This window comes from Salvelinus alpinus, chromosome 14, assembly GCF_045679555.1.
Source record: "Salvelinus alpinus chromosome 14, SLU_Salpinus.1, whole genome shotgun sequence".
In the NCBI taxonomy this organism is placed as follows: Eukaryota; Metazoa; Chordata; class Actinopteri; order Salmoniformes; family Salmonidae; genus Salvelinus; species Salvelinus alpinus.
In genome coordinates, this window is record NC_092099.1 from 24,941,178 (window position 1) to 24,965,681 (window position 24,504).

General features: G+C 43.3%; 2 protein-coding genes across 6 annotated transcripts in view; both read left to right on the forward strand.

Moving 5' to 3' along the window:
• Positions 1-203: 203 nt before the first annotated feature.
• On the forward strand, positions 204-9,749 carry LOC139538635 (major facilitator superfamily domain-containing protein 9-like). The gene is made up of 6 exons (XM_071340907.1): positions 204-464; positions 2,237-2,324; positions 2,784-2,827; positions 4,013-4,142; positions 5,899-6,108; positions 7,698-9,749. The coding sequence occupies exons 1-6, from the start codon at positions 378-380 to the stop codon at positions 8,600-8,602; spliced, it is 1,464 nt and encodes a 487-aa protein (XP_071197008.1). The 5' UTR covers positions 204-377; the 3' UTR covers positions 8,603-9,749.
• A 2,472-nt stretch (positions 9,750-12,221) lies between these two features.
• LOC139538636 (inositol polyphosphate-4-phosphatase type I A-like) overlaps positions 12,222-24,504 on the forward strand; it is a 58,505-nt gene continuing 46,222 nt past the window's right edge. For 2 of the 5 annotated variants that reach the window (XM_071340908.1, XM_071340910.1), the window contains exon 1: positions 12,222-12,499. The gene's annotated coding sequence lies outside the window, so the exon portion shown is untranslated. The remainder of the gene's footprint in view (positions 12,500-24,504) is intronic. The other 3 variants (XM_071340909.1, XM_071340911.1, XM_071340912.1) reach the window with 2 other exon arrangements.

A 24,504-nucleotide genomic window follows, 5' to 3' on the forward strand; every position in this document is an offset into this window, starting at 1 on the left:
AATAGCACAACCTAGATTCAAGGCAATGTACTATGTAGTTTAATATGTTATTACTTCATTCTCGTGAAAGTGACAAACTGATGGCTTTTAATTTTCTTCAAAAACGACTTTATATCGAAGAAGTGCCGTTGATTTGATAGCCAGGACATGCGCAGTTCTGCAGGAGACGACCGTTAGACCCAATGACGTGTTTCTACGCATGAGTTTAGCTAGCCAACGTCGCCATGACATCGCCTACATTTGTGATCGTGGATTTCTATTGGAAAAGCAGTTTTAGCCTATCTTCATACTGTACTGTCTCCGTTATGGTTGATCGGCATTGTAGCAGCCAGTGAGCGCTTCCGCATTGACAATCGGTGAGCTGTCATTGCGGGAGAATGAATAACGCGAAATGTAGCATATTAAATCAGATACCAAGGAGACGAAAGCGGATTATACAATGTGTCTATGTGGTGGGGTTCATGGTAAGTGCAACATAACCTTTGTTGAAGATGTGGCTACATTTGAGAACGTTTTGTATTGCTGTCGTTCTTTCATTTCTTTCCTAAAAGGTTATAGAACAGCAGTGCTCACTTTGGACACAACCTTACGGTTGAGGCAAATGATTGGTGATGACATCAGTTTATTGATCTGTTGGCTGTAGTCAATTTTACAGAGGCTACATCATGACATTAGGAGCTTTAGACTATGTAAAATATTATTCTGGTTTAGGCGGCTCCTTGCTCCATTATGACATTTGAGAACCTGACCTGCAGGCTACCACAAAATACATCAGATGTATTGAACAGCCTACTCGATTGTTCTCCAGTCACTCAAATGCTGATCAAGCTATTTAGAAGAGGAGGGTTGAGCCCTATCATAGCACTGTCAAAACAACCTGTCCAGCAGAATCCAGTCCTTGGAAATCTGAGTTCGCCTCAGAAGGACTTGTTATTCTGAGATGCTCAGGGTGTTCACAAGAACATCACACTGACTCTGTAAAACTCAGTAGGATAAACATAAATATCCTGTTGTACAGGATTAGATTGATGTAATGTTTATTTAATCTGTTGTGGATTGTGGACTGGACACACACTTAACATAATGTAAACTCACAGAACTGGAGTGACACAGATCATTTTGAAGACATTATATTGGGGGTATGCTAAACGTTTTCTGTGTGTAATGCTATCCAGATAAAAGGAATGGAAGTGAATGCTACAGAACATCTCATGAACATTCTCACCCAAAGAATATTCCTCTCTCTCTCTCTCTCTCTCTCTCTCTCTCTCTCTCTCTCTCTCTCTATCTCTCTCTCTCTCTCTCTCTCTCTCTCTCTCTCTCTCTCTCTCTCTCTCTCTCTCACACACACACACTATTTATTTATTTTACATTTTAGTCATCTAGCAGATGCTCTTATCCAGAACAATTTACAGGAGCAATCAGGGTTAAGTGCCTTGCTAAAGGGCACACACACATGCACTAACTCCCACACACTGTATGTTTGTGCCCAGTTTGAATACAGAAGTAGAGTTGAACTGAAGGAGAATCAAACACTTAGTTTAATGGGTGGGGCTGTGAGACAGCAGGAGCTACAGTGTGACTTCAATCAAGTCTCTGGCAAGAGCCTCTCTGGAGATGCCCTCATAAATGCAGATAAACAGGTTGGGAGAGTGTCTATTTCTCTCCTCAGGCCCTGAACTCTCTGTTGCACACCCACTAAACATCAGGCTAGAAAAAACGGGTATACCCTAGGTCTCTAGCTGATCTCTCTAACTCCAGCCACAGAGCAGCCCTGGAGATACCAGCCCATCCACAGAGAATTGTGGATTGTCCTTTTGAATAAACCGGTTCCACAGACAAAACAACTGAATCTCTAATTCCTCATTACCCTGCTGAATATAAGTTGCAGCGTTTGTGAACCCCACCCTTTATAAACAGTTAGAACTTTTTAAAGCAGCCGGTGCGTTGATGCATGCTGATTATTAGAAAGGGTGATTTGTCAGGCCGGTCACATTCACATTCACCCTTAGTCACATTAACCCTTAATGATACACATCATGATACACATCATGATACACATCATTCAACTGCTTCCTGGATTTTTGTTTTGGTTATTGTTTGTTTACATGTCAATGTATTGTCTATGACAATGTAGTTACTGTAGCTCAACAGTGTTTAAACTGAATGTACACCTACTGCAGTCACTCAAGTCTTTGGTGTCATTCATCATTTATTTTCTCTCTCTCCTCACCAGGACCTGTTTGGGGTAAGCATGATAATTCCCCTGCTGAGTCACCATGTCAAGGCCCTGGGTGCCAGCCCCACCGTGGCAGGCTTAGTAGGTAGGTGGGATGATGATGAGGAGGATGATGATGATATAATACAGTAAATATGGAAGAGTTCACATCAGCGTCAAAGTTTGTAAGATGTTTTCATACAGTACATCAGACGTGGTGGTATAATTTAGCGGGAGCTGGCAAACCAATACATTGTAAAATTCCTTTTAATGCATTAAATATTGCCAAATATTGACCAAAATGAAGAAGACCTCTGAGGACATCAGGCATCTAAGGATGACAGATTAAGGAATGGCGTGTAGCGTAACTGTTTGAAATCACCAGCTGATGTGCTCAATCATATCTCTAATTTCATAACTTCATATCGCTGTGGGCGCTGATTGAGGTCACAGGGTCTGATAGTTTATGCAAAGCGCTATAGCGTCATGCATTGTAGACTATCTGTAATCATAAATGTCCTTAATGTGCCATAATCTGTACCTAATGCATTGATTAATGTTTCAGGCTCCACATATGGGATCCTACAACTCTTCTCTAGCACTATAGTTGTAAGTATTTTCTTGGTGTTCTGAAGACAGGTATTTGTGTTCTAGTACTGTATGCCTTGTGCTATACCAGTGTGATGCTTGCACACACACACGCACACACACACACACACACACACACACACACACACACACACACACACACACACACACACACACACACACACACACACACACACACACACACACACACACACACACACACACACAACCCTACCATAAGACCTCTCCTGACATGGTGTTTGTGTCATTTATCAACATCTGAGGTTCTGACTGTACACCAGCAGTGGACTGGAGCTGGATGCTCCACCATGCCCTAACCATTAACACTCAATTAACATCCACACATTCCTCTGAATCCATGTCTCTTAACAAGGTTGACTTGTTACTGTACACTGAGTCAGGCCTTCTCTGAAGAGAGATCGAGATTCTCATAGTTGAGTTGTGTAAGGCACTCCCCCTCCCCCATGGTCTCCTGAAATTGGTTTAAATCTCAGGGGTCATGAGACAAATTAAAGGAGGAGAAGGAGTCATTTGTGGTCCCAGTGAACAGACAGGCAGGGAGGGATAGTGTGATGGAGGGAAGAGGGAACAGCCAGGTCTCTATGGTAATCCTCACAGGCCACATCCAGAACACAGCAAATTCAATTTACCCTGATTTCATTATATCGTCATTGTGTGTGTGTGTCCATTTCTACATGCACGCTATCTAGTCAAGTTTTGTGTTATGTGTTTGCGTGTGTAGGCCCACCTACGTGTGTGTGTATTTCTAGCTGTGCATAGAAGTGTGTGTGTCATTCATATATCAGTGTAATGAGAGACTGAGTGGAGGCGCCTGGGTTGCTTGGCCAAGAGGACCAGGCTGTGGAATTCCTCTGTTTGGGGTCACCTGACCACTCACACTCATGTCCTCGTGTTACGACCTCAGAGAGAGGGGCAGGCTCTCATTATCTCATACATATGTTGTTTGTTGGGCAGCCAGGCTGCATCTCAATAGTTTTTAGTGGATTCCTTTCCTCGTCTACCTGGGGCTTTGAAGGAAAGGAAGCCAGTACTAACCATTGAGATGAACACTGTATCCAGCAACATTGTGGAGATGTTTAATGCCTTGTGTTATTATGTGAGAAAATACTACTCTTTCCTATATGCCACTTCCCGTGATGTGATGATGGTGGTTGTGATTGGCAGGGAAGCTGGAGTGACGTGGTGGGGAGGCGGTACTCTATGCTGACGTGTCTGCTGCTGAGTGCTCTGGGCTACGGCCTGCTGGGGATGTCCACCAGCATCAGCCTGTTTGTCCTGGCTAGGATACCTGTGGGTGAGTCTGTCTGGGGGGGAAACATCCTGCTTCAGAGGCTTTGGCCTTGAAAGAGCTCTACCTTTTATGTGAATCTTAATCACATGTATGTTAAAACAAGAAAATACTTTGATGTTCCACAAAGGGTCAATTTGATTGCAGCGTGATGTCCACTACCTACATAAATACATACATTAAAGACATAATTCATCAGTAACATTCTGTTACACAAAAATATAACAAAAATATAAATGCAACCTGCAACAATTTCAAAGATTTTACTGAGATACAGTTCATATAAGGAAATCAGTCAATTGAAATAAATACATTTGGCCTTAATCTATTGATTTTACATGACTGGGAATACAGATATGCATCTGTTGTTCACAGATACCTTAAAAAAGAAGGTAGGGGCTTGTATCAGAAAACCAGTCAGTATCTGGTGTGACCACCACTTGCCTCATGCAGCGGGACACATCTCATTCGCATAGAGTTGATCAGGCTGTTGATTGTGTCCTGTGGAATGTTGTCCCACTCCTCTTCAATGGCTGTGCGAAGTTACTGGATATTGGCGGGAACTGGAACACGCTGTTGTACACGTAGGTCCAGAGCATCCCAAACATGCTCAATGGGTGACATGGCTGGTGAGTATGCAGGACATGGAAGAACTGGGGCAGTTTCAGCTTCCAGGAATTGTGTACAGATCCTTATGACATGGGGCCGTGCATCGTCATGCTGAAACACAAGGTGATGGTGGCAGATGAACGGCACGACAATGGGCCTCAGGATCTCGTCACCGTATCTCTGTGCTTTCAAACTGCCATCGATAAAATGCAATTGTGTTCATTGTCTGTAGCTAATGCCTACGCATATCAAAACCCCACTGCCACCATTAGGCACTCTGTTCACAACGTTGACATCCGCAAACACTTGCCCACACAACACCATACACACTGTCTACCATCTGCCCAGTACAGTTGAAACCCGGATTAATCCGTGAAGAGCACACTTCTCCAGTGTGCCAGTGGCCATCGAAGGTGAGCATTTGCCCACTGAAGTCGGTTACGATGCCAAACTGCAGTCTGGTCAAGACCCTGGTGAGGACGACAAGAAAGCAGATGAGCTTCCCATAGACGGTTTCTGACAGTTTGTGCAATACATTATTTGGTTGTGCAAACCCACAGTTTCATCAGCTGTCCAGGTGGCTGGTCTTAGACGATCCCGCTGGTAAAGAAGCTGGATGTAGAATTCCTGGGCTGGCGTGGTCTGCTGTTGTGAGGCCGGTTGGACGTACTGCCAAATTCTCTTAAAACAACATTGGAGGCGGCTTATGGTAGAGAAATTAACATAAAATTATCTGACAACAGCTCTGGTGGACATTCCTGCAGTCAGCATGCCAATTGCACACTCCCTCAAAACTTGGAGACATCTGTGGCAGTGTGTTGTGTGACAAAACTGCACATTTTAGAGTGGCCATTTATTGTCCCCAGCACAAGGTTCACCTGTGTAATGATCATGCTGTTTAATCAGCTTCTTGATGCCACACCTGTCAGGTGGATGGATTATCTTGGCAAAAGAGAAATTCTCACTCACAGGGAAGTAAACAAATTTGTACACACAATTTGAGAGAAATAAGCATTTTGTGTATATGGGACATTTCTGGGATCTCTTATTTCAGCTCATGAAGTATGGGACCAACACTTTACAAGTTGCGTTTATATTTTTGTTCAGTATTTTTATCCGTGTTGTGTCCTTTCCCTCTCTCTCTGTCCTCCAGGGCTGTTCAAGCACTCCCTTTCTATCTGCCGGGCCCTGCTGTCTGACCTTGTGTCTGAGACAGAGCGCCCCCTGGTGATGGGACACTTCAATGCTGCCTCCAGCGTGGGCTTCATCTTGGGACCCGTGGTGGGGGGATACCTTACAGAGCACGAGGGGGGCTTCTACACCTCCTCCTTCACCTGTGCCGCAATCTTCCTCCTCAACACAGGTGGATGGGGAGAGGGGAGATGAAGGGAGGGAGGGGCAAGGAGAGAGGGGAGGAGCAGGAGAGCAGGAGAGCAGAAAAGGGGGTGTAGGGCAATTATGTTGGTTTTCCCAATTCCCACCAATTCTACATCACACCTTAATTCTACGCACTTTGTGAATGTGAAAGGATGGGATAGGTGCAAGCAATATAGTGAAAATAAAATCAAAGTTTATTGGTCACGTGCACAGATTAGCAGATGTTATAGCGAGTGCAGTGAAATGCTTGTGTTATTATCTCCTAACAATGCAGTAAAATGTCAAACAAGTACACAAGTTAAAAAAAATAAAACAAGAAATCAAGAAATATCGTAACGAATCCAATTAACAACCAAACTAGCACTGTGTCGGTAATCCAAATGCAATCTATACGTATATTTTTATTTTATTTTACCTTTATTTAACTAGGCAAGTCAGTTAAGAACAAATTCTTATTTTCAATGACGGCCTAGGAACAGTGGGTTAACTGCCTTGTTCAGGGGCAGAATGACAACGACATATACATCGGATTAATTTACACACGATATACTAAGAATGATATGTACAGCAGTAGATATATTAGAATGAGCCATGTCAAGAATCCAGTATGTAAATAAATATGTGCTGTGGATAAACAGTGTAACTAAAATGCAATGTATAGTAGTAGATGTTTCTATTTTTATTTTTTTTTAACCTTTATTTAAGCAGATAGGCCAGTTGAGAACAAGTTCTCATTTACAACTGCGACCTGGCCAAGATAAAGCAAAGCAGTGCGACAAAAACAACAACACAGAGTTACACATAAACAAACGTACAGTCAATAGCACAATAGAAAAAATCTATGTGCAGTGTGTGCGAAAGTAGAGAGTAGGGAGGTAAGGCAATAAATAGGCCGATAGAGGCGAAATAATTACAATTTAGCATTAACACTGGAGTGATAGATGTGCAGATGATGATGTGCAAGTAGAGATACTGGGGTGCAAAAGAGCAAGAGGATAAATAACAATATGGGGATGAGGTAGTTGGATGGGTTATTTACAGATTGGCTGTGTACAGGTACAGTGATCGGTAAGCTGTTCTGACAGCTGATGCTTAAAGTTAGAGAGGGAGATATAAGACTCCAGCTTCAGTGATTTTTGCATTAGAATGAGCTTTGTGAAGAATACAGTATGTAAATACACAGTGTGAAAAACTGTTTAAAAGAAACGGGAAGTGTCCAGTGTTTAATGTCTCTATAACATGGTACAGCAGTGTTGGCTGTGTGTGATTGTGAGTGATAGTGTGTAAGTGCGTGTGTTGTTAGTATGGGAGTGTGTGTGTGTTAGTGAGTGTATATGTGAGTGCAGGAGAACTCATGTGTATGAGGTGTGTGATAGCTTGTGAGTGTGCACCACCTGGCTGTTCAACAGTCTGATGGCCTGGAGATAGAAGCTGTTTTTCAGTCTCTCAGTCCCGGCTTTGATGCGCCTGTAGTGTGTGTGTGTGTCCAGTCAGATAGAATCAGATATTATCATACAGCAAATACCTAGCCAGTCTATGTGCTTTCTAACCTTGAGTTTGTCGTGTTCCATCCAGGTCTGGTTTGGCTGCTTCCCTGGAGCGATGCGCTAACCCCACGGGCCAATGCTAACTACAACAGCAGAGCTAGTAAAGCCAGCTGCCACGTCAACGACAACCACGTCACCTCGACACAGCAAAACTCATCCCATGGCAACAGCAACAACCACACTACAGCGTCGGGGCCAGCAGTCACAGGATCGGGGGCTCCAGAAACAAACCAGAGGGTCTGGAGCTGGGACCTGGACTGGGGGGAGGTGTCACTGCTCCAACCTGCCTGGCGTCAGCTCTCCTCAGTGGGCTCCAAGATCCGCACGGTGGCCTCCTCAGACATGTGGGACCTGTTCCTGGTGCGTCTGCTCATGGCCATCGCCATTATGCTGTACTACAGTAACTTTTCTCTGGCCATGGAGGAGCGCTTCATGCTGAAGCCCAAAGCCACAGGTTATCTAATTAGCTACAGCTCTACCCTGGGGGCCTTGGCCGGCTGCTTGGTGGGGCCCGTCACCAAACTGTACGGTAACGACATGCCGGCACTGTTGCTACACTCTACAGTCCTCACGTGTTGCCTGATCCTGCTCTATGCCATGGCCCCGAGTGTCTGGCACGTGTTGTTAAGTTCCACTTTTTTCGCCATCTCCACGACCATCGGACGCACCTGCATCACAGACCTTGAGTTGCAGAAAGGGGGAGCTCATGCCAGTGGCACACTAATCGGGGCAGGGCAGTCGGTGACGGCGGTGGGTCGGGTGCTCGCCCCCCTGCTTTCGGGGCTGGCCCAGGAGTTTAGTCCCTGCGGGCCACCGAGTCTGGGGGTGGGGCTGGCGTTAGCAGCCGTCGCCCTGCTGCTGGTAAGAGTCCCCAAATGGGACAGGAGATGCAAGAGGAAAGAGGCCAAACTTGATAAAACACACAGAGAGTGAGAGTGAATGAATGAGAGAGAGAGAAAGAGCACCGATGCGAAACTACCATCCTCAGGAGATGTCTGGTCTAAAGACAGCACTGGAGACAGAACTGATACAGAACTGTTGGGGTTTGTTGTTGACATGTCAGCGGGGTGTTTCGTTGTTTGTTTTGTAGCTGTTGACGACGGAGCCACATCTCCGCTTTGCCGTTCTGTTGGTTTGGTCTCAAAGTGATGACATCACAGCACCCTGAAAGGAAACGGGTCATCATCAGCATTGCTGTTCCCGCCCTTCAGTACACCAAACAGGGTTAACCGTGAACAAACACCTAGGCCAGCAGCCCTCTGTAAAAGGAGTGAGGGGGTCAATGCTAAAATAAACTAGCATAGGTCATCATGTCAATGGCACATACAGTCGTGTTAATAAAGCCTAGGAATAGTCACATTTTTATATATGTCTCTTGTGAGAGACAATAATAACATAAAAAAACACAAAATATAAATATAATGTACTCCTGTTCTTCCTTTATAACCACTACAAATAGTCCAGGAATGCCTTGAGGTTTCTTTGTCCTGAAAATGTACTTCATTTCCCAAAATGCTCTGATTTTGACCTACCCTATGAGTGTGGGCAGCAGGTGAAGAACCTACTCTTACCTCTGGAGCCGAATTCCATTTTCTCTCCCTTCTCACCGAAGTGTGTACTCATTCTACCCTTAAGGGTAGAAAATAATTAGATTGGTGTGAAAATGTCCACGCCAATCCAGTAATTTTAAATCCATTGTGGGGGAATGAATGAGTACTCACTTTGAGGGAAAGGGTCAAGCACTGAATTGAGCTTGAGTAAGGGTAGTCCACAGCCACAAATCTAGGATAAGCTTACATTTCCTAAATTCTAACCTATGGGGGGAATACAATTATTTTTCAAAAAGTGTCTTAGATCAGTGTCTGTTGGTAACTTCTTTTTTAACCACTGTTTACCCTCATTGCACTGCTTTCTAACAGGATCCTGTGGAACAAAGGTATCAGGACCTTTTCAATGGACGTTTTTATATATTTTTTGCTTTTAATTTTAAACCCCATAGTCCATATTGATTTTATTGAAATGAATTGATTTATCAGAAAGTGGGCTTAATTATCAATCAAATAAAACATTTTAATTATTATTTTGATATGAAGTTTTCCTCTTATTTTGAATGGGGTTGCCCTTACAATGACCCAAATGCTACTGAATGTTATGAAGACAAAATCATTTTATTGAATGATAGATCAATCAAATTCAAGTATATCTAAACTTGTGAATGTGCAAACGGCAGTTCCATAACTTCAGGATTATTAAATGTTTTATTTGATGATGGATGACTGAATGTTCAAGTTTATGTGAGATTTCTTTCTCCTACAAGGTGGTTTTAGCTCTGTTACTATTGACATCTCGATAGGACTGAGGAAAATCCACACGAACGCCCCTCCAACTTGTAATTACTAGTGAGAAACTCGTCTATCATCCCTGTGCTCCCACATGTTGAACTCTAACATATCCTACTAAGGAAATTACCTTGATAACAGCGTTTTCAGCAGTTAAATACAACAAGAACACATTATTTAGTTAGTGTTTTTTTAACACTAACTTGTTTACAAGCATAATAGCTGTACTTTTAGTTTGTAGTTGACACAGCTTGTTTGCCATTAGCCGATCTAAGTTCTTAATGAGGTTAAAGCAACTGAATGCACTCAACTCCTTGCTCCCGGTTTATATTAGTATTTATATTATATTAGTATTTTTCAAGTTCCCACTTGTCATGAACGCAGCATAAGACTGTGAACATTGTTCCATCTCTACCAAGACCACCATGATATATGGGCCTAAGGCCAAGACGGTTTCATCACAAAACCGGAGAGCAACATCTGTCCGGTGAAGTCCACAAAGCACATTGCATGTAACAAATGACCTACAGCATGGTCAAGCAAGTTAATTTTTCTGACATTTTCACTAACTAACAACCTTTAATTTAGAACCACGGAGAGTTACTGCAAGTCAAAAAGAAAACAGGAGCTGCCTCCAATATTCCAACAGCATTTCAACATCTTCAAATCACCTATGCTTAGTCTAATACAGTGACAACTAAAATATACCAAAAACAATTTAGTCCAATCAATGTAAGCTAAATATGATGTGGCTGTCCATGGTACTGATGTGTGTGGGTGGTTGTGTGTGTGTGTAAGTAGAAAAACATGTTGACTCACCCTACTAAAATGCTTGCTAGCTAAGATAACTTCCTGTCATGGGCAACGATGCCCCCGGCCAGCTGGTTAACATGAGCCTATTACATCTAATTAGCTACACTGAGCTTCCATGCTCTCAGGCCAGGGGCACAATGTATACATTTATAGTTGGATCAGAATCACCGTTATAATCATTGACCAATATGGAGAATTAAGTAAAACCACAAGTCCAAATCTCTATCTCCATTCACGGCTAGCTAGCAACCGGAGGACAACACAACGAGATGCAACAATTCAAGTTTTTTTTGCAAATTACATTTAGCTTTTGATGTGATGTGTTTGGTGTGAAGCCAAATCTAAACTGGCTTCCCTTGACACTTCCTTTTGATGTGCCAGGACCATTCACAGTTGAGCTCACTCAGTTGAGCTCAACACTGATTGGCTATTATTTTTATTATTTTTATTTATTAAGGGAGGCCAAATGCTCTCTGGCTTTCCTTACATTTAATGCTATGGGCGGCAACAATGTCATACTCTATTTGACCAAACAGCATCAGATAGATTCTCCGGTTAGATACATTCAGCCTCTTGCAAATTTAAGGAAAGTTATGAAACACAGAAATGAAAGATACATTATTGGTAATTTTGGGGGGGAAGCCTGGCTTCCCTTGGTAACCATGAATACACGAAGTTAGGAGACACACTACACGACACACTGGCACGACTCTTGGTGGTAGTAACATCTCGATCACACCTACATTGTCATTGCGTTTTGGTACACCAGAACTACATATATTTCCAATGGAACGCTGCGTTTGCCTTGCAGCATTGCGTTACAGAGGCAGTTGCAGTGCGTTCGGTGTGGTGCATACCTTGGATTTATCGAATGTATGCATCAAACTGTATGTGTAAAAACGACTTGACAGAAATGGTAGCATCAGGTGAATGTTGAACTTTTGTTGGCCACATCCAGATGGTGCTGTGTGCCATTTTGCGCAAGAAAGCTATCGGTGTGATCGAGGCATATGAAAGCCAACGCCATCTGCACCAGTCTGCCTAGATGTACCTTTTTATTACTTCTAAACAAAATAACTTTTGGGGGTTCTCATTTACTTGCAATGGTGTGTTAATTCTTGCTTGAACATTCGCTAAGATTATATTTCGTGGTGATCTTTGCAACATAACTATTTTGGATGCAGCAGTTGTTAGCTAGAATGCTAACGCTCATTGATATAGGCTGTAGCAAAAGCTAGCCAAAGAGCCATTTTACTGGTTGAAGTTGAAGTGTTTTTAAGTATAATGCAGTTGATTTGGGATGATGACACAAACATTATATTGCCAGAAGAACAATACAATACAAACGAATAAGCACAATATTTAATATTTAATATCATTCATGCCTAAAGCAAATGTGGAGTCACAATTACTATTTCAGTTCAACATCGCCACAATTTATGAAGCACGAGACTGCAGATGGAGCGCGCAAAGGCCCTACTGGAATGGATGGGCGGGCCTCGCAGCAGGGTTATTACGTCAAAATGTGTCACTCGGAGCATGGGTTAGGGCAAGTCCTGTACCACTGCAGACTCCGTCGACTCAAGGAGGAACCGAGATGAGCATCACTAGGCTATCAGATAAACAGCACACTTACCGTTTCAATACAGGGATGGTTACCCGTTACCCGTCTCATAAAGTAAGTATATTTAAATACGTATGCGTTTATCACTGAAATGTATTAGGCTATATATTGACAGCCCACAATAAACACGTTATAAAATCGCTATTCTGTGATGTCAAATAAAAAAGGTCTGTTTGCATGACATGACCATCCCGTTGTAGCATATTTCTGAATAACGGAACTGCTCATTCAATAAGCACTACCAACAACGAATTCCCTTTGAATGAGCTTCAGAATAGCAGATTTCATCATGACACAATATTTGTTATTGTCGGAGCATCAAAGGCAATAACACTCATTGAGACTGATGTAGGCCTAATGCAATAGAATAAAAATAATAGTATGATTGATTCAGGTACTATATTTATCCAATGGTGTATGTAGCCTAATTTATTTATATCTGCATCATACAGCCTATAGTATAGCCCTAGACAAACTGCGGGTGGTTTGTTGACGCACTGATCAGTCTTACAAAGAACAGCATCACTTAGGCCTACAGCAAAGGCAGTGGTATTGCGTGTGTTTGTATTTAACTGTGGGCTAAGTGACTGCATGAACGAGATGTTCAAAACCATTATGCTCTGGAAAGGATTAGCTTTGATCTGTTTAATCTTTTAGCAGTTTATTTATTATGACAAGACAGCTATGTGTGTGCATGTGCGTGATGAACGCAGACTGATTAAAACCATTGACCCTAAGCAGCGCAAGGCTATCTCTCTCAAGTCTTTAACATAGACCCTCAAGTGTCAGTAAAGCAGTCCACTAAGCAAGAATTTATAGCTTCAACATGATTAAAAGCTCCATGACCAGTAGAGTGTGTGTGTGTGTGTGTGTGTGTGCGCGCTTGCGTGCGCTTGCGTGCGTGCAAGAGAGATAGAGTCAGACTCAGAACAGCATAATTATGAAGATCAAGGTCTTGCTTCTTCATCTTCCTCCTCCTCATTAATATTAATAAAGGTCACTTTCTCATGCTGTCTGACAGTGTGGGAGAACAACCTTGTTGTCCAGGTGTAACAAGAGCTTCTTTGTCCTGGGTTCCTTCCTCATTCTGTGTCAGGTTTACCTCTGAGACTGGGTCCTCTTGAGTGTGCTCTGTGTCTCTAAACCGCCATAAGGGGTGTATCTCAATGGTCTCAAGTGACCTCCTCTCTTAATATCTCTGTCTTTATCAACACTGATTTAAGAACACCTTCACAGTGCAGATGAAGGAAAGGATAGGAGAGTCATCTGTTTAGAATGGGATTTACACAAAGACTTATCTCCTCTATGGCTAAAGAATGTACTGGGTTGTTTGATATTAAACCTCAGCTTTTACCTGATCAATGAAAGAGATTGATTGGTTAGGCCTGGGAGATCAGAGTTACCACCACCTACAGTACATTCTCCAACACATAGACAATATATCAGTTCTGTCAGGGTTCTGTATCTATGCTCCTACATGTGTGCCAGTTAGAGATTCCACATGTCAAATGATATATTTCCATTCTGCTCACTACAACCACATTGGTCAGTCACTTAGGGCTCTGGTAGTGTACTACTGAATAGGTAATAGTGTGTACTTTCAGACAGATCCAGAGTCTTAGAAATAAGAATTAATAGAAAGGGCATCTCCATTCAAGTCAGTGGTGACATAAAGCCATTTTGAGTGTACCCATGCCAGGAAGTAAAATCAGGAAGTGTACCCTTCAATCTGTGTTATTGTTTGTTGAGTAAACTCAACTGACATTACAAAAAACACATTCCATTCCATGAGCCACAGCAGTTAGCTTCATTTGAATGAACATTCTGCATTACCATGGCAATCCATCATCAGTTGATAGAACATTCCAAAACAACATGGACATTATTGCATCACAATACCAGGCAACCATTGCGAGTGTACCAATGAGTAAACTAGTCATTTGCCAGGGTTGGAGCTTCAATCTTATTTCTATGCTCCTAACAGTGCAGAGCAAGGTCAGCTCAACCCATATTCTGATTCCATACAGGATCAATAGATCTATTGGCAGGTAGCCTAGTGGTTAGGGCGGCAGGTAGCCTAGTGGTTAGGGCGGCAGGTAGCCTAGTGGTTAGGGCGGCAGGTAGCCTAGTGTTTAAGGCGGCAGGTAGCCTAGTGGTTAGGGCGTAGGGCCAGTAACCGAAAAGTTTCTGGATCGAAACCCTAAGGTAAAAAATCTGTCACTCTGCCCCTGAACAAGGCAGTTTACCGGTAGGCTGTCATTGTTAATAAGAATTTGTTTTTATCTGACTTGCCTAGTTAAATAAATGTTAAATACATTTTAAAAATCATAAAATAAAAATATGAATAGCACAGTGGTTGGCAGGGATACAGTAGGAGAGAGCAACAGAAGAGAGGTGAAAGGACGAGACAAGAGGATATGGAAATAGACCAATAAAGAGGGGAGAGGGGATGAGATGAGAGAAAAATAGACTGGGGAGCAGAGAATAGAGTGAGACAGAGAGAGAGAAAACCACAGAAGAGATGGACAATGGTAGGCAGGGGAGAGGAAGGGGGAGAGGAAAAGGGGAGGTGGAGAGGAAAGAAGGAAGAAGGAAGGGGAATAGATGAGGATGAGAGATGCTCCAGTCCAGCCAGTACTGACAGTCTCTGCAGGATGTCTGGTACCACACAGCCAGAGCCAGGTCCTCCTAACTGGGTCACTGTCCTCACCTTCCGTGCATCCCTGGAGAGGGGTGTCTGAGCTGTCTGAGCAGCTGACTTTGAGCTGGCCTCCTCTCAACCCTGACCCCTTCTTTCAGCCTCTCCATCACAGAATTTAAGTACCCCAAACCCCATAGGACCCGCTACTTTACCTCTCTCTCAACCCCCACCCCACTCACCCTCTGAAAGGCAAGACCAATTGCTCTTACCACTTGCTCTCCTCAAAAAGCAGGATACCATTCCCCCCCACCACCTTTCATTACAATGCAAAATCCCCTCTCTCATCCTCCCTGCCCAAGAAGGAGGAGCCTCCCTTTCAAATTCCCCAAACCGCTCATCTACTAAATTCCCCCATCCTCAAGCCCATAAAGCTATCCCTTCTCTTGACAGGACCCTGCAGACTGTGGATGTCTGATCTGTGATGGATCTCTGAAAGATCAAAATCAAATCAAAGTTTATTGGTCGCGTACACAGTTTAGCAGATTTATGTTACTAGCTCCTAACAATGCAGTAAATGTCAAACAGTACGCAAAAATACAAAATAAAATCAATCAAGAAATGTCTAATACAATTAACAACCAAATAGCACTGTGACAGTAATTAAAATGCAATCTGTATGTATAAACACCAGATTAATTTACACAAGATATACTAAGAATGATATGTACAACAGTCGATGTATTAGAGTGCGCTATGTCAAAAATCCAGTGCAAAACCGTATGGCAAAATGAATAGAATTGCAGGAAATTAGCATCCGGTCCAGAGTCTGGAATATAACTATATACAGTTGAAGTCGGAAGTTTACATACACCTTAGCCAAATACATTTAACCTAAGTTTTTCACAATTCCTGACATTTAATCCTAGTAAAGAATCCCTGTTTTAGGTCAGTTAGGATCACCACTTTATTTTAAGAATGTGAAATGTCAGAATAATAGTAGAGAGAATGATTTCAGCTTTTATTTCTTTCATCACATTCCCAGTGGGTAAGAAGTTTACATACACTCAATTAGTATTTGATAGCATTGCCTTTAAATTGTTTAACTTGGGTCAAACGTTGCAGGTAGCCTTCCACAAGCTTCCCACAATAAGTTGGGTGAATTTTAGCCCATTCCTCCTGACAGAGCTGGTGTAACTGAGTCAGGTTTGTAGGCCTCCTTGCTCGCACACAGATTTTCAGTTTTTCAGATCGCTTGCAATCCTGTAACATCCCTTCATGCTTTGAAACCAAGCGAAGATGGAAAACCTAAGACGCCAAGCATTCAAAGCCCCGGAGCAAGGGTATTAGCAACTAACTCTGATGAGAAAGATACTGTTACTAGTTGTGTCTTCTGTGAGAAGTCAGGTCACAGTCTCCACAAATGTTGGAAGGTCATGGATAAGCTCACATGGATAAGCCTTCTGTCGCAGAGCGACAGAAGTTTGTTCAAGAGAATAAATTGTGCTTTGGCTGTTTAAGGCCTGGGAATCGTTCAAAAGATTGTGATAACAGGAACACCTGTGACACGTGTCAGAGGAGGCATCCATCCTACCTGCATGAAGATCGTACTAAAGAAAGGTCAAGGGATAGGAAGACAGAGCCCCCACAAGATAAGGGGACAAGAGCGTCAAGTGAGGCCATATCTAACAGAGTCGTGAGGGACATTAACAACACTCACACCTCCACAATTATTCCAGTATGGGTGTCAACCACAAGCGAGCCAGATCGTGAGGTTCTCATGTATGCACTTCTTGACACCCAGAGCGACCCCACTTTTATCCTTGAAGAGACAACACAAGCTCTCAATACAAGGAAGGAGCCAGTCCAACTGAAACTCTCTACAATGGCTTCAAGGAATACCATCGTGCACTGCCAGAAGCTGTCTGGTTTGCAGGTTAGAGGGTTTTACTTGGAGAAGAAAATCCCTCTGCCAACGACCTACTCGAGAGAGTTTATTCCTGCAAACAGAGATCATATTCCTACTCCAGAGACTGCAAGAGCATGGTCTCATTTTGAACACATTGCAGAGGAGATTGCTCCTCAACAGAGCTGTGATGTCGGCCTCTTAATTGGCTACAACTGCTCCCAGGCTCTCCTTCCAAGAGAAATTGTGTCTGGTAAGGAAAATCAGCCCTTTGCTCAGAGAACAGACCTTGGCTGGAGCATAGTCGGCTATGGAAACCCATTTATCGACTATGGCGACGCTATTGGAGTGAGTCATCGGGTTATCGTTAGACAGGTGATGGCAAGCCTTCAATCTTCTTCCAACCTCACAAATCAAGTACACTATGTTTGTAGAACACGCGTAAGAGAGGTAATCACAGCACTGGACATTATCAAGATGCTTGAATCCGACTTCAACGAGAGAGTTGCAGAAGAGGACCTCATATCTCAAGAGGATATCCGGTTCCTGACAAAAATGAAAGCGGCCATCAGACGCAAGGACAATGGACATTACGAGATGCCGCTGCCGTTTAAGGAAGAAAGACCCAACCTACCGAACAATAAAACATGTGCAGTTCACCGTCTCAAGTGCCTGGAAAGGAGGCTAAGGAGAGACAAGCAGTACTACAAGGACTACACAGCATTCATGGAAGAGAAAATAGCTTGTGGAGATGCTGAGAAGGTCTCCAAGGAGGAAATTAACAAGCATCCAGCATGGTACATCCCGCACCATGGGGTTTATCACCCACAAAAGCCTGGGAAGATACGAGTCGTCTTTGACTGCTCAGCTAAGTTTCGAGAGACGTCCTTGAATGACCATCTCCTTACCGGTCCAGAGTTGACAAACACATTGCTGGGTGTCCTTTGTTGTTTTCGTAAGGGTCCAGTTGCAATCATGTGTGACGTAGAGCGCATGTTCCACCAGTTTCATGTGAAAGCAGAAGACCAAGGTTCCTTTGGTGGGAGAAAGGAGATCTAGAGACTCAACCCTCAGTGTATCGTATGAAGGTCCACTTGTTTGGTGCAGCTTCATCTCCTGGTTGCGCCAACTATGGTCTCAAACATCTTGCTGCCGAAGGACGAGGAAGCTTCAGTGAGAAGTCTATCCAGTTCATAGAAAGGAACTTTTATGTTGATGATGGGTTGACGAGCGTATCGTCTGAAGTTGAAGTGGCCCAGCTGGTGAAAGAAGCAAGAGAGCATTGCAGCCTCCGCAAACTTCGGTTGCACAAGTTTATTTCCAACAGCAACAATTCCCAAGGAAGAACGTGCCGAGGGTTCCAAAGACCTGGATATGGCTCTGGGTGAACCACACATCGAGAGAGCGCTTGGTGTACTGTGGTGTGTCGCGTCAGACGAGTTCCAGTTTAGTGTAGTTGTCAAGGAACGCCCACTCACAAGAAGAGGAGTGTTGTCTACAGTAGCCTCTGTATATGATCCGCTTGGGTTTGTGGCACCCTTTGTCCTGGCAGGAAAGCAGATCTTGCAGCAGATGTGTCGTGACAAGATCGACTGGAATGATCCCCTTCCAGATGACTTACGTTCCCAGTGGGAATTCTGGCTCCAAGGTCTACAAAACTTTTCTGAAGTAAGGATCCAACGAGGCTACTTGCCATCAAGTTTCAAGGAAGTACAGACTTATGAGCTCCATCACTTCTCTGACGCTAGTACCTCAGGTTATGGAGAGTGCTCATACCTCAAAACAATCAGCACAGCAGGAGAAGTTCATTGCTCCCTAGTTATGGGGAAGTCGAGAGTCGCCCCTTCCAAGGTTACGACCATACCACAACTGGAACTTTCAGCAGTGGTGGTAGCTGTTCGAACAAGTGACATGCTCAAAAGGGAGCTAGAGATACAAGGTCTACAGGAATACTTCTGGACAGACTCGAAGGTAGTTCATGGCAACATCAACAATGAAGCCAGAAGATTCCATGTCTTTGTAGCTAACCGTAATCAAAGCATTAAGCAAAGCACAGATCCCGAACAATGGAGATATGTGACCTCTGAAGAGAATCCTGCGGATCATGCTTCCAGAGGTCTCACATCAGAACAGCTCACGGCTTCCAACTGGTTCACAGGTCCAGACTTTCTTTGGCAAGAAGAACTTCCCAAAGGACAAGTCAATGGGGGAGAGTTCTCAGAAAATGATCCAGAGCTGCAGAAATCCCTGGTCCATGATACCCAGGCAAAGGAAGAAAGATCACCTTCACAAGTTCTCAGACTGGGCAAGAGTGGTGAAAGCTATTGCCAGGCTCAAACGACGTGTCAAGGAAGCCATAGGCTTAAAACTGAGGTCCAGTGAAGCTACAAGCATAGAAGAAAGGAGAGAGGGAGAGCTCACCATTATAAAGATGGTTCAAGAAGCAGCCTTCTCCCATGAGATACACAACCTTAGGCACCAGAAAGACATCAAGACCGAAGATAAAGCAAGCAAGTTGCATAAATTGAGTCCATTTCTGGATGAGCAAGGTATCCTCAGGGTGGGAGGTCACTTGGCTCATGCAACTCTTCATTCCCATGTGAAGCATCCTGCAATCCTGCCAAGAGATAGCCACTTGTCAGTGCTGCTCGTCAAGCACTATCATGAATGAGTACAACACCAAGGACGTGGAATGACGATCAATGAGCTGCGATCCAACGGTATATGGATCCTAGGATGCAGCAATGCAGTTTCCTCTCACATCTACAAATGTGTGAAATGCAGGAAATTCAGAAGATGTACAGAAGAGTAAAGGATGGCAGATCTTCCGAAGGAACGCATGGAGACCACGCCTTCCTTCACATACTGCGGGATGGACTGCTTTGGACCTTTCTATGCCAAGGACGGAAGAAGAGAGTTAAAGCGTTATGGGCTCCTACTCACTTGCATGGGCTCTCGAGCAGTTCACATTGAAATGCTTGATGACTTAACCACCGATGCCTTTATCAATGCCCTGTGTTCATTCATTGCCATACGTGGTAATGTTCATCAAATCAGATGTGATCAAGGCAGCAACTTCATTGGCGCAAAACGCGAGTTTGTGGACGCCCTGAAAGAAATGGATCAAACACGACTGAAGGAACTTGGATGCGAGTTAATCATGAACACCCCATCTTCAAGTCACATGGGTGGTGTTTGGGAAAGGCAAATGCGCACGATATGAAGTGTCTTAACATCCATTCTTGATCAGTCAGACGGAAGACTCGACAGTGCTTCTCTGCGTACCTTTCTCTATGAAGTCATGGCGATTTTAAATAGTAGGCCCCTAACTACGGAATATCTGAATGATCCATTAGGTCCAGAATATCTCACACCAAATCACATCTTGACAATGAAGTCCACAATTATCTTACCACCACCTGGACAGTTCATCAAGGAAGATCTTTATCTCCGCAAGAGATGGCGCAGAGTACAATTCTTAGCCAATGAATTCTGGTCAAGGTGGAAGAAAGAGTACCTCCTAAACCTCCAACACAGACAGAAATGGAATAAAGACAGAAGAAACGCAAGGATTAATGACATTGTCATCTTGCAAGATGATACTGCACCACGCAACCAGTAGAAATTGGCAAAGGTTATAGAAGTGTACCCGGGACAAGATGGGCGGGTGAGAAGATTCAAGTTACTGATCAGCGACTCAACCCTGGATGAGAGAGGTAAACGCATCACCAAACCCACCTATCTGGAGAGGCCCATCCATAAGACAGTCACCCTCCTGGAAGCCGATCAAGAAACCTGCAGACCCCTTTCACAGAAATCACCGGTGATTGGTGGGAGTGTAACTGACAATTAACCTGTTAGTCTATGTCGTTGTTTTTTGTTTGAATTGTTTACGTGTTCGCTATGCGGGGGAAATGATAAGACAAGCGGAACTACGTGGCTAATAACTGTTGTAACGGGGATCATTATCGTAGCAACACACCTTTGAAGTGAAGGCAATCCCGCCCTGTGTTAGCTAAGTTTTTATGTCATCGGGTGTAGTACGTAAAGGTTGAAGTGTGTATGTTAGGATGGTAACGTTATAATAATTAAGGATGAAGCGTGAATTCATGCCAGGAATAATAAGTGTGAAGTTTGATTTCCTCCCTTCTATAATAAGCAGCCAATGAGGTATTTTTCCTTTATTCGTGTGTTTAATCTGATACTGTTATAGCTCCGGCTAAACTGTTTATCTATGTAAGCACTTCAGAGTTATACCAAGCTAATAAGTTACTCGTAAGACAAGAATGTTGTAAGAGTGTGCTTAACTGTATTTTCATTTACTTTATAGTTCTCACGGAAGGTGATCATTCTGACTAAAACTACAGAATAAAGCTGCCAGTTAAAATCAAGGAACGGTTGTGCTCGTGGTTACTGGAGGGAGCTACACTCTAGGGGACAGAACGCGTCTCCTTCCTGAGCGGTATGACGGCTGCATGGTCCCATGGTGTTTATACTTGCATACTATTGTTTGTACAGATGAACATGGTACCTTCAGGCGTTTGGAAATTGCTCCCAAGGATGACCCAGACTTGCGGAGGTCTACAATTTTTTTTCCTGAGGTCTTGGCTGATTTCTTTTGCTTTTCCCATGATGGCAAACTGAGTTTGAAGGTAGGCCTTGAAATACATCCACAGGTAAACCTCCAATTGACTCAAAATATGTCAATTAGCCTATCAGAAGCTTCTAAAGCCATGACATCATTTTAGGAATTTTCCAAGCTGTTTAAAGGCACAGTCAACTTAGTGTATGTAAACTTCTGACCCACTGGAATTGTGATATAGTGAATGATAAGTGAAATAATCTGTCTGTAAACAATTGTTGGAAAAATTACTTGTGTCATGCACAAAGTAGATGTCCTAACTGACTTGCCAAAACTATAGTTTGTTAACATTACATTTGTGGAGTGGTTGAAAAACTAGTTTTAATGACTCCAACCTAAGTGTAGGTAAACTTCCGACTTCAACTGTATGTATGTGAATGGTGTGTAAAGACAATATGGACAGTAAGTGAATAGAAAAGGTGTGTACAACAGTAGTTATATAGGATGATTCATGACTAGAATACAGTATATACTGTACATATAAAGTGGGTAAAACGTTATGTAAACATTATTAACCTTTTACTGCAGTGTGCTAAATCAGGGTCACACAAGGTGTTTCTTGGTGGTCTTAAACAAATCTACTTTGAAACAAAAGTATACACCTCACATGCATGGTTATGGGCTTTAAAAAAATAAGACACCTGTACCATGTCAGATAAAATTTACGTTGAAATGTATTACATTTTGAGTTTGCATCCCAATATGTACACTTTATATACGTCACAGAAGACTGAAATATAACAAAATCGTTTGACATAGAAACACCGGATTTTCTGCAAGTTTTTCAAATAATGTTTATTAATTATGGAATTATGAAAAATATTAATAACATTCCACCCATTAGGCCACTAGGTCATATGACTGCAGGAAAGGGGTCTACAGTAACTAATGCTCAATGACTCTATGTACATATGGCAGCAGTCTCTAAGGTGCAGGGTAGAGTACCGGCAGGCTAGTGACAGTGTCTAAGGTTCAGGGCAGGGTACTGGTTGGAGGCTGGCTAGTAATTACTGTTTAACAGTCTGATGGCCTGGAGATAAACAGCTTCTATCAGTCTCTCGGTTCCAGCTTTAAAGCACCTGTGATGTCTCCACCTTCTAGATGGTAGCGGGGTGAACAAGCCATGCCTCGGGTGGCTGAGTTCCTTGATGATCTTCTTGGCGGTCCTGTGACACCGGGTGCTGTAGATGTCCTGGAAGGAAAGCAGTGTGCCCCCAGTGATGCGTTGGGTCAGATATCCACAGTTCTGATGTTTCAGTCTCCTGTAGCAGGGTGCTTGATGCAACACCAGTGTTGTGGGGTTTGATCCCTCCTGCTGGGCCACATCCACTGATAATGAACTACAAGTCATCATCATAATGATTTGTGATGGATGTCTGATGTCTGATTGGCTCCCCATGGCTGTGCCTCAGATCCAGAAAGACAGGGCATCACACAGTCCTTCTCCCAGAGCCCCAGGGGCCCAGGCTATGAGGATTACAATGTGTTAAAGCCCGATCCCACTGACAATGACTCATACAGCCTAATGATACCAGCGCCCATTACCAGACTTCTAGTGGTGCTAATTGCCCACTGTCTGGTTTCATACGGTGTTGCCAGATTACCCTGGCAGTGATTGAATGTGTAAACGAGCAGCCTTTCTGGGAGGGTAGGAGTCTTTATGTCTGTATGATGGTGAATGTGCACTCCTCTGTGACTGCCTATGTTTTCATGAGTAGGAATGTGTGTGTGTGTGTGTGTGTGTGTGTGTGTGTGTGTGTGTGCAAAATAGACTTGCATACACAGAAGCCCTCTGGATGGATGCACAGGCACACACATGAGAGTCTCTATACAAGTATCATACACAGTCACAAACAAATAGCTGCATGTGCACACACACACATACCCATCCATCTGCCCTTACACACAAGGCTCAGCTTGAGTTCCTGTGCTCTTTTGTCCCAGTACTGATATATTATTTACCCGACAATAAACAGATCCGGAAGACAGATGGGAAGGAACGTATGTGTGTGTGTGTGTGTGTGCGCATGCACTCACCTGTGTGTGTGCAGGAGCTTCTGTAAGAGGAAATGTCAAGCATGTCAGACATGCCACAGGAAAGGAAAACGTTTGCCCGTCTTTGCGAGCTCAAGATCCTTTCAGGTTAGATTAGTTATCTCAGAAGTACTTCTCACTACTTTCTCTTTTATTTCTTTTTTTATCTTCTCTCTCTCTGTCTCTGATCTCGTCTTTTTCATGTTCACTTATTTTATTATGTTATCTTTTCAGTATTTTATTATCTGCTACCTCCATTCTAGAAAAAGAAAAGCTGTTAAGTTGGGGTGGCAGGTTGCCTAGTGGTTAGAGCGTTGGACTAGTAACCGAAAGGTTGCAAGATTGAATCCCCGAGCTGACAACGTAAAAATCTGTTGTTCTGCCTCTGAACAAGGCAGTTAACCCACTGTTCCTAGGCCGTCATTGTAAATAAGAATTTGTTCTTAACTGACTTGCCTAGTTAAATAAAATAAAACATTAAGTTGTTGAGCAGTGGATTTTGGAATTTACCCTCTACCTAAATGTATCACATCCTTGATGTGTTGCTGTGTCTCTGCATATCAGTAAGAAGTGGACCAGGTCAGTCATATCACTTGTGTCACCGTACTTTAAAACCTCATGGCTAAGCAAGACTAGCACCTCTGTGGCTGTGCTCTGTGATTCTGACTCAAGTGACAGTTGTCACTCAGTGTTGTCTTCAAAATGCCTTCCCCCTGTCTGTAAAAATCTTCTACTTGTCAGTTTATGGTTCCTATTCCTCCACCACTCCGTTCTGCCTCTTCTGTCTTGCTGAAATCAGAAGTGGTGTGTGTGTTGTGTAACAGAACCGCATTGATCAG

Bases quoted from the DNA above. Each gene is read 5' to 3' on its own strand.
- LOC139538635 (XM_071340907.1), top strand. From the start codon at position 378: ATGAATAACGCGAAATGTAGCATATTAAATCAGATACCAAGGAGACGA. The intron at 465-2,236 runs GTAAGTGCAACA...TCTCCTCACCAG, and splicing joins TCTATGTGGTGGGGTTCATG to GACCTGTTTGGGGTAAGCAT. The intron at 2,325-2,783 runs GTAGGTGGGATG...TTAATGTTTCAG, and splicing joins CACCGTGGCAGGCTTAGTAG to GCTCCACATATGGGATCCTA.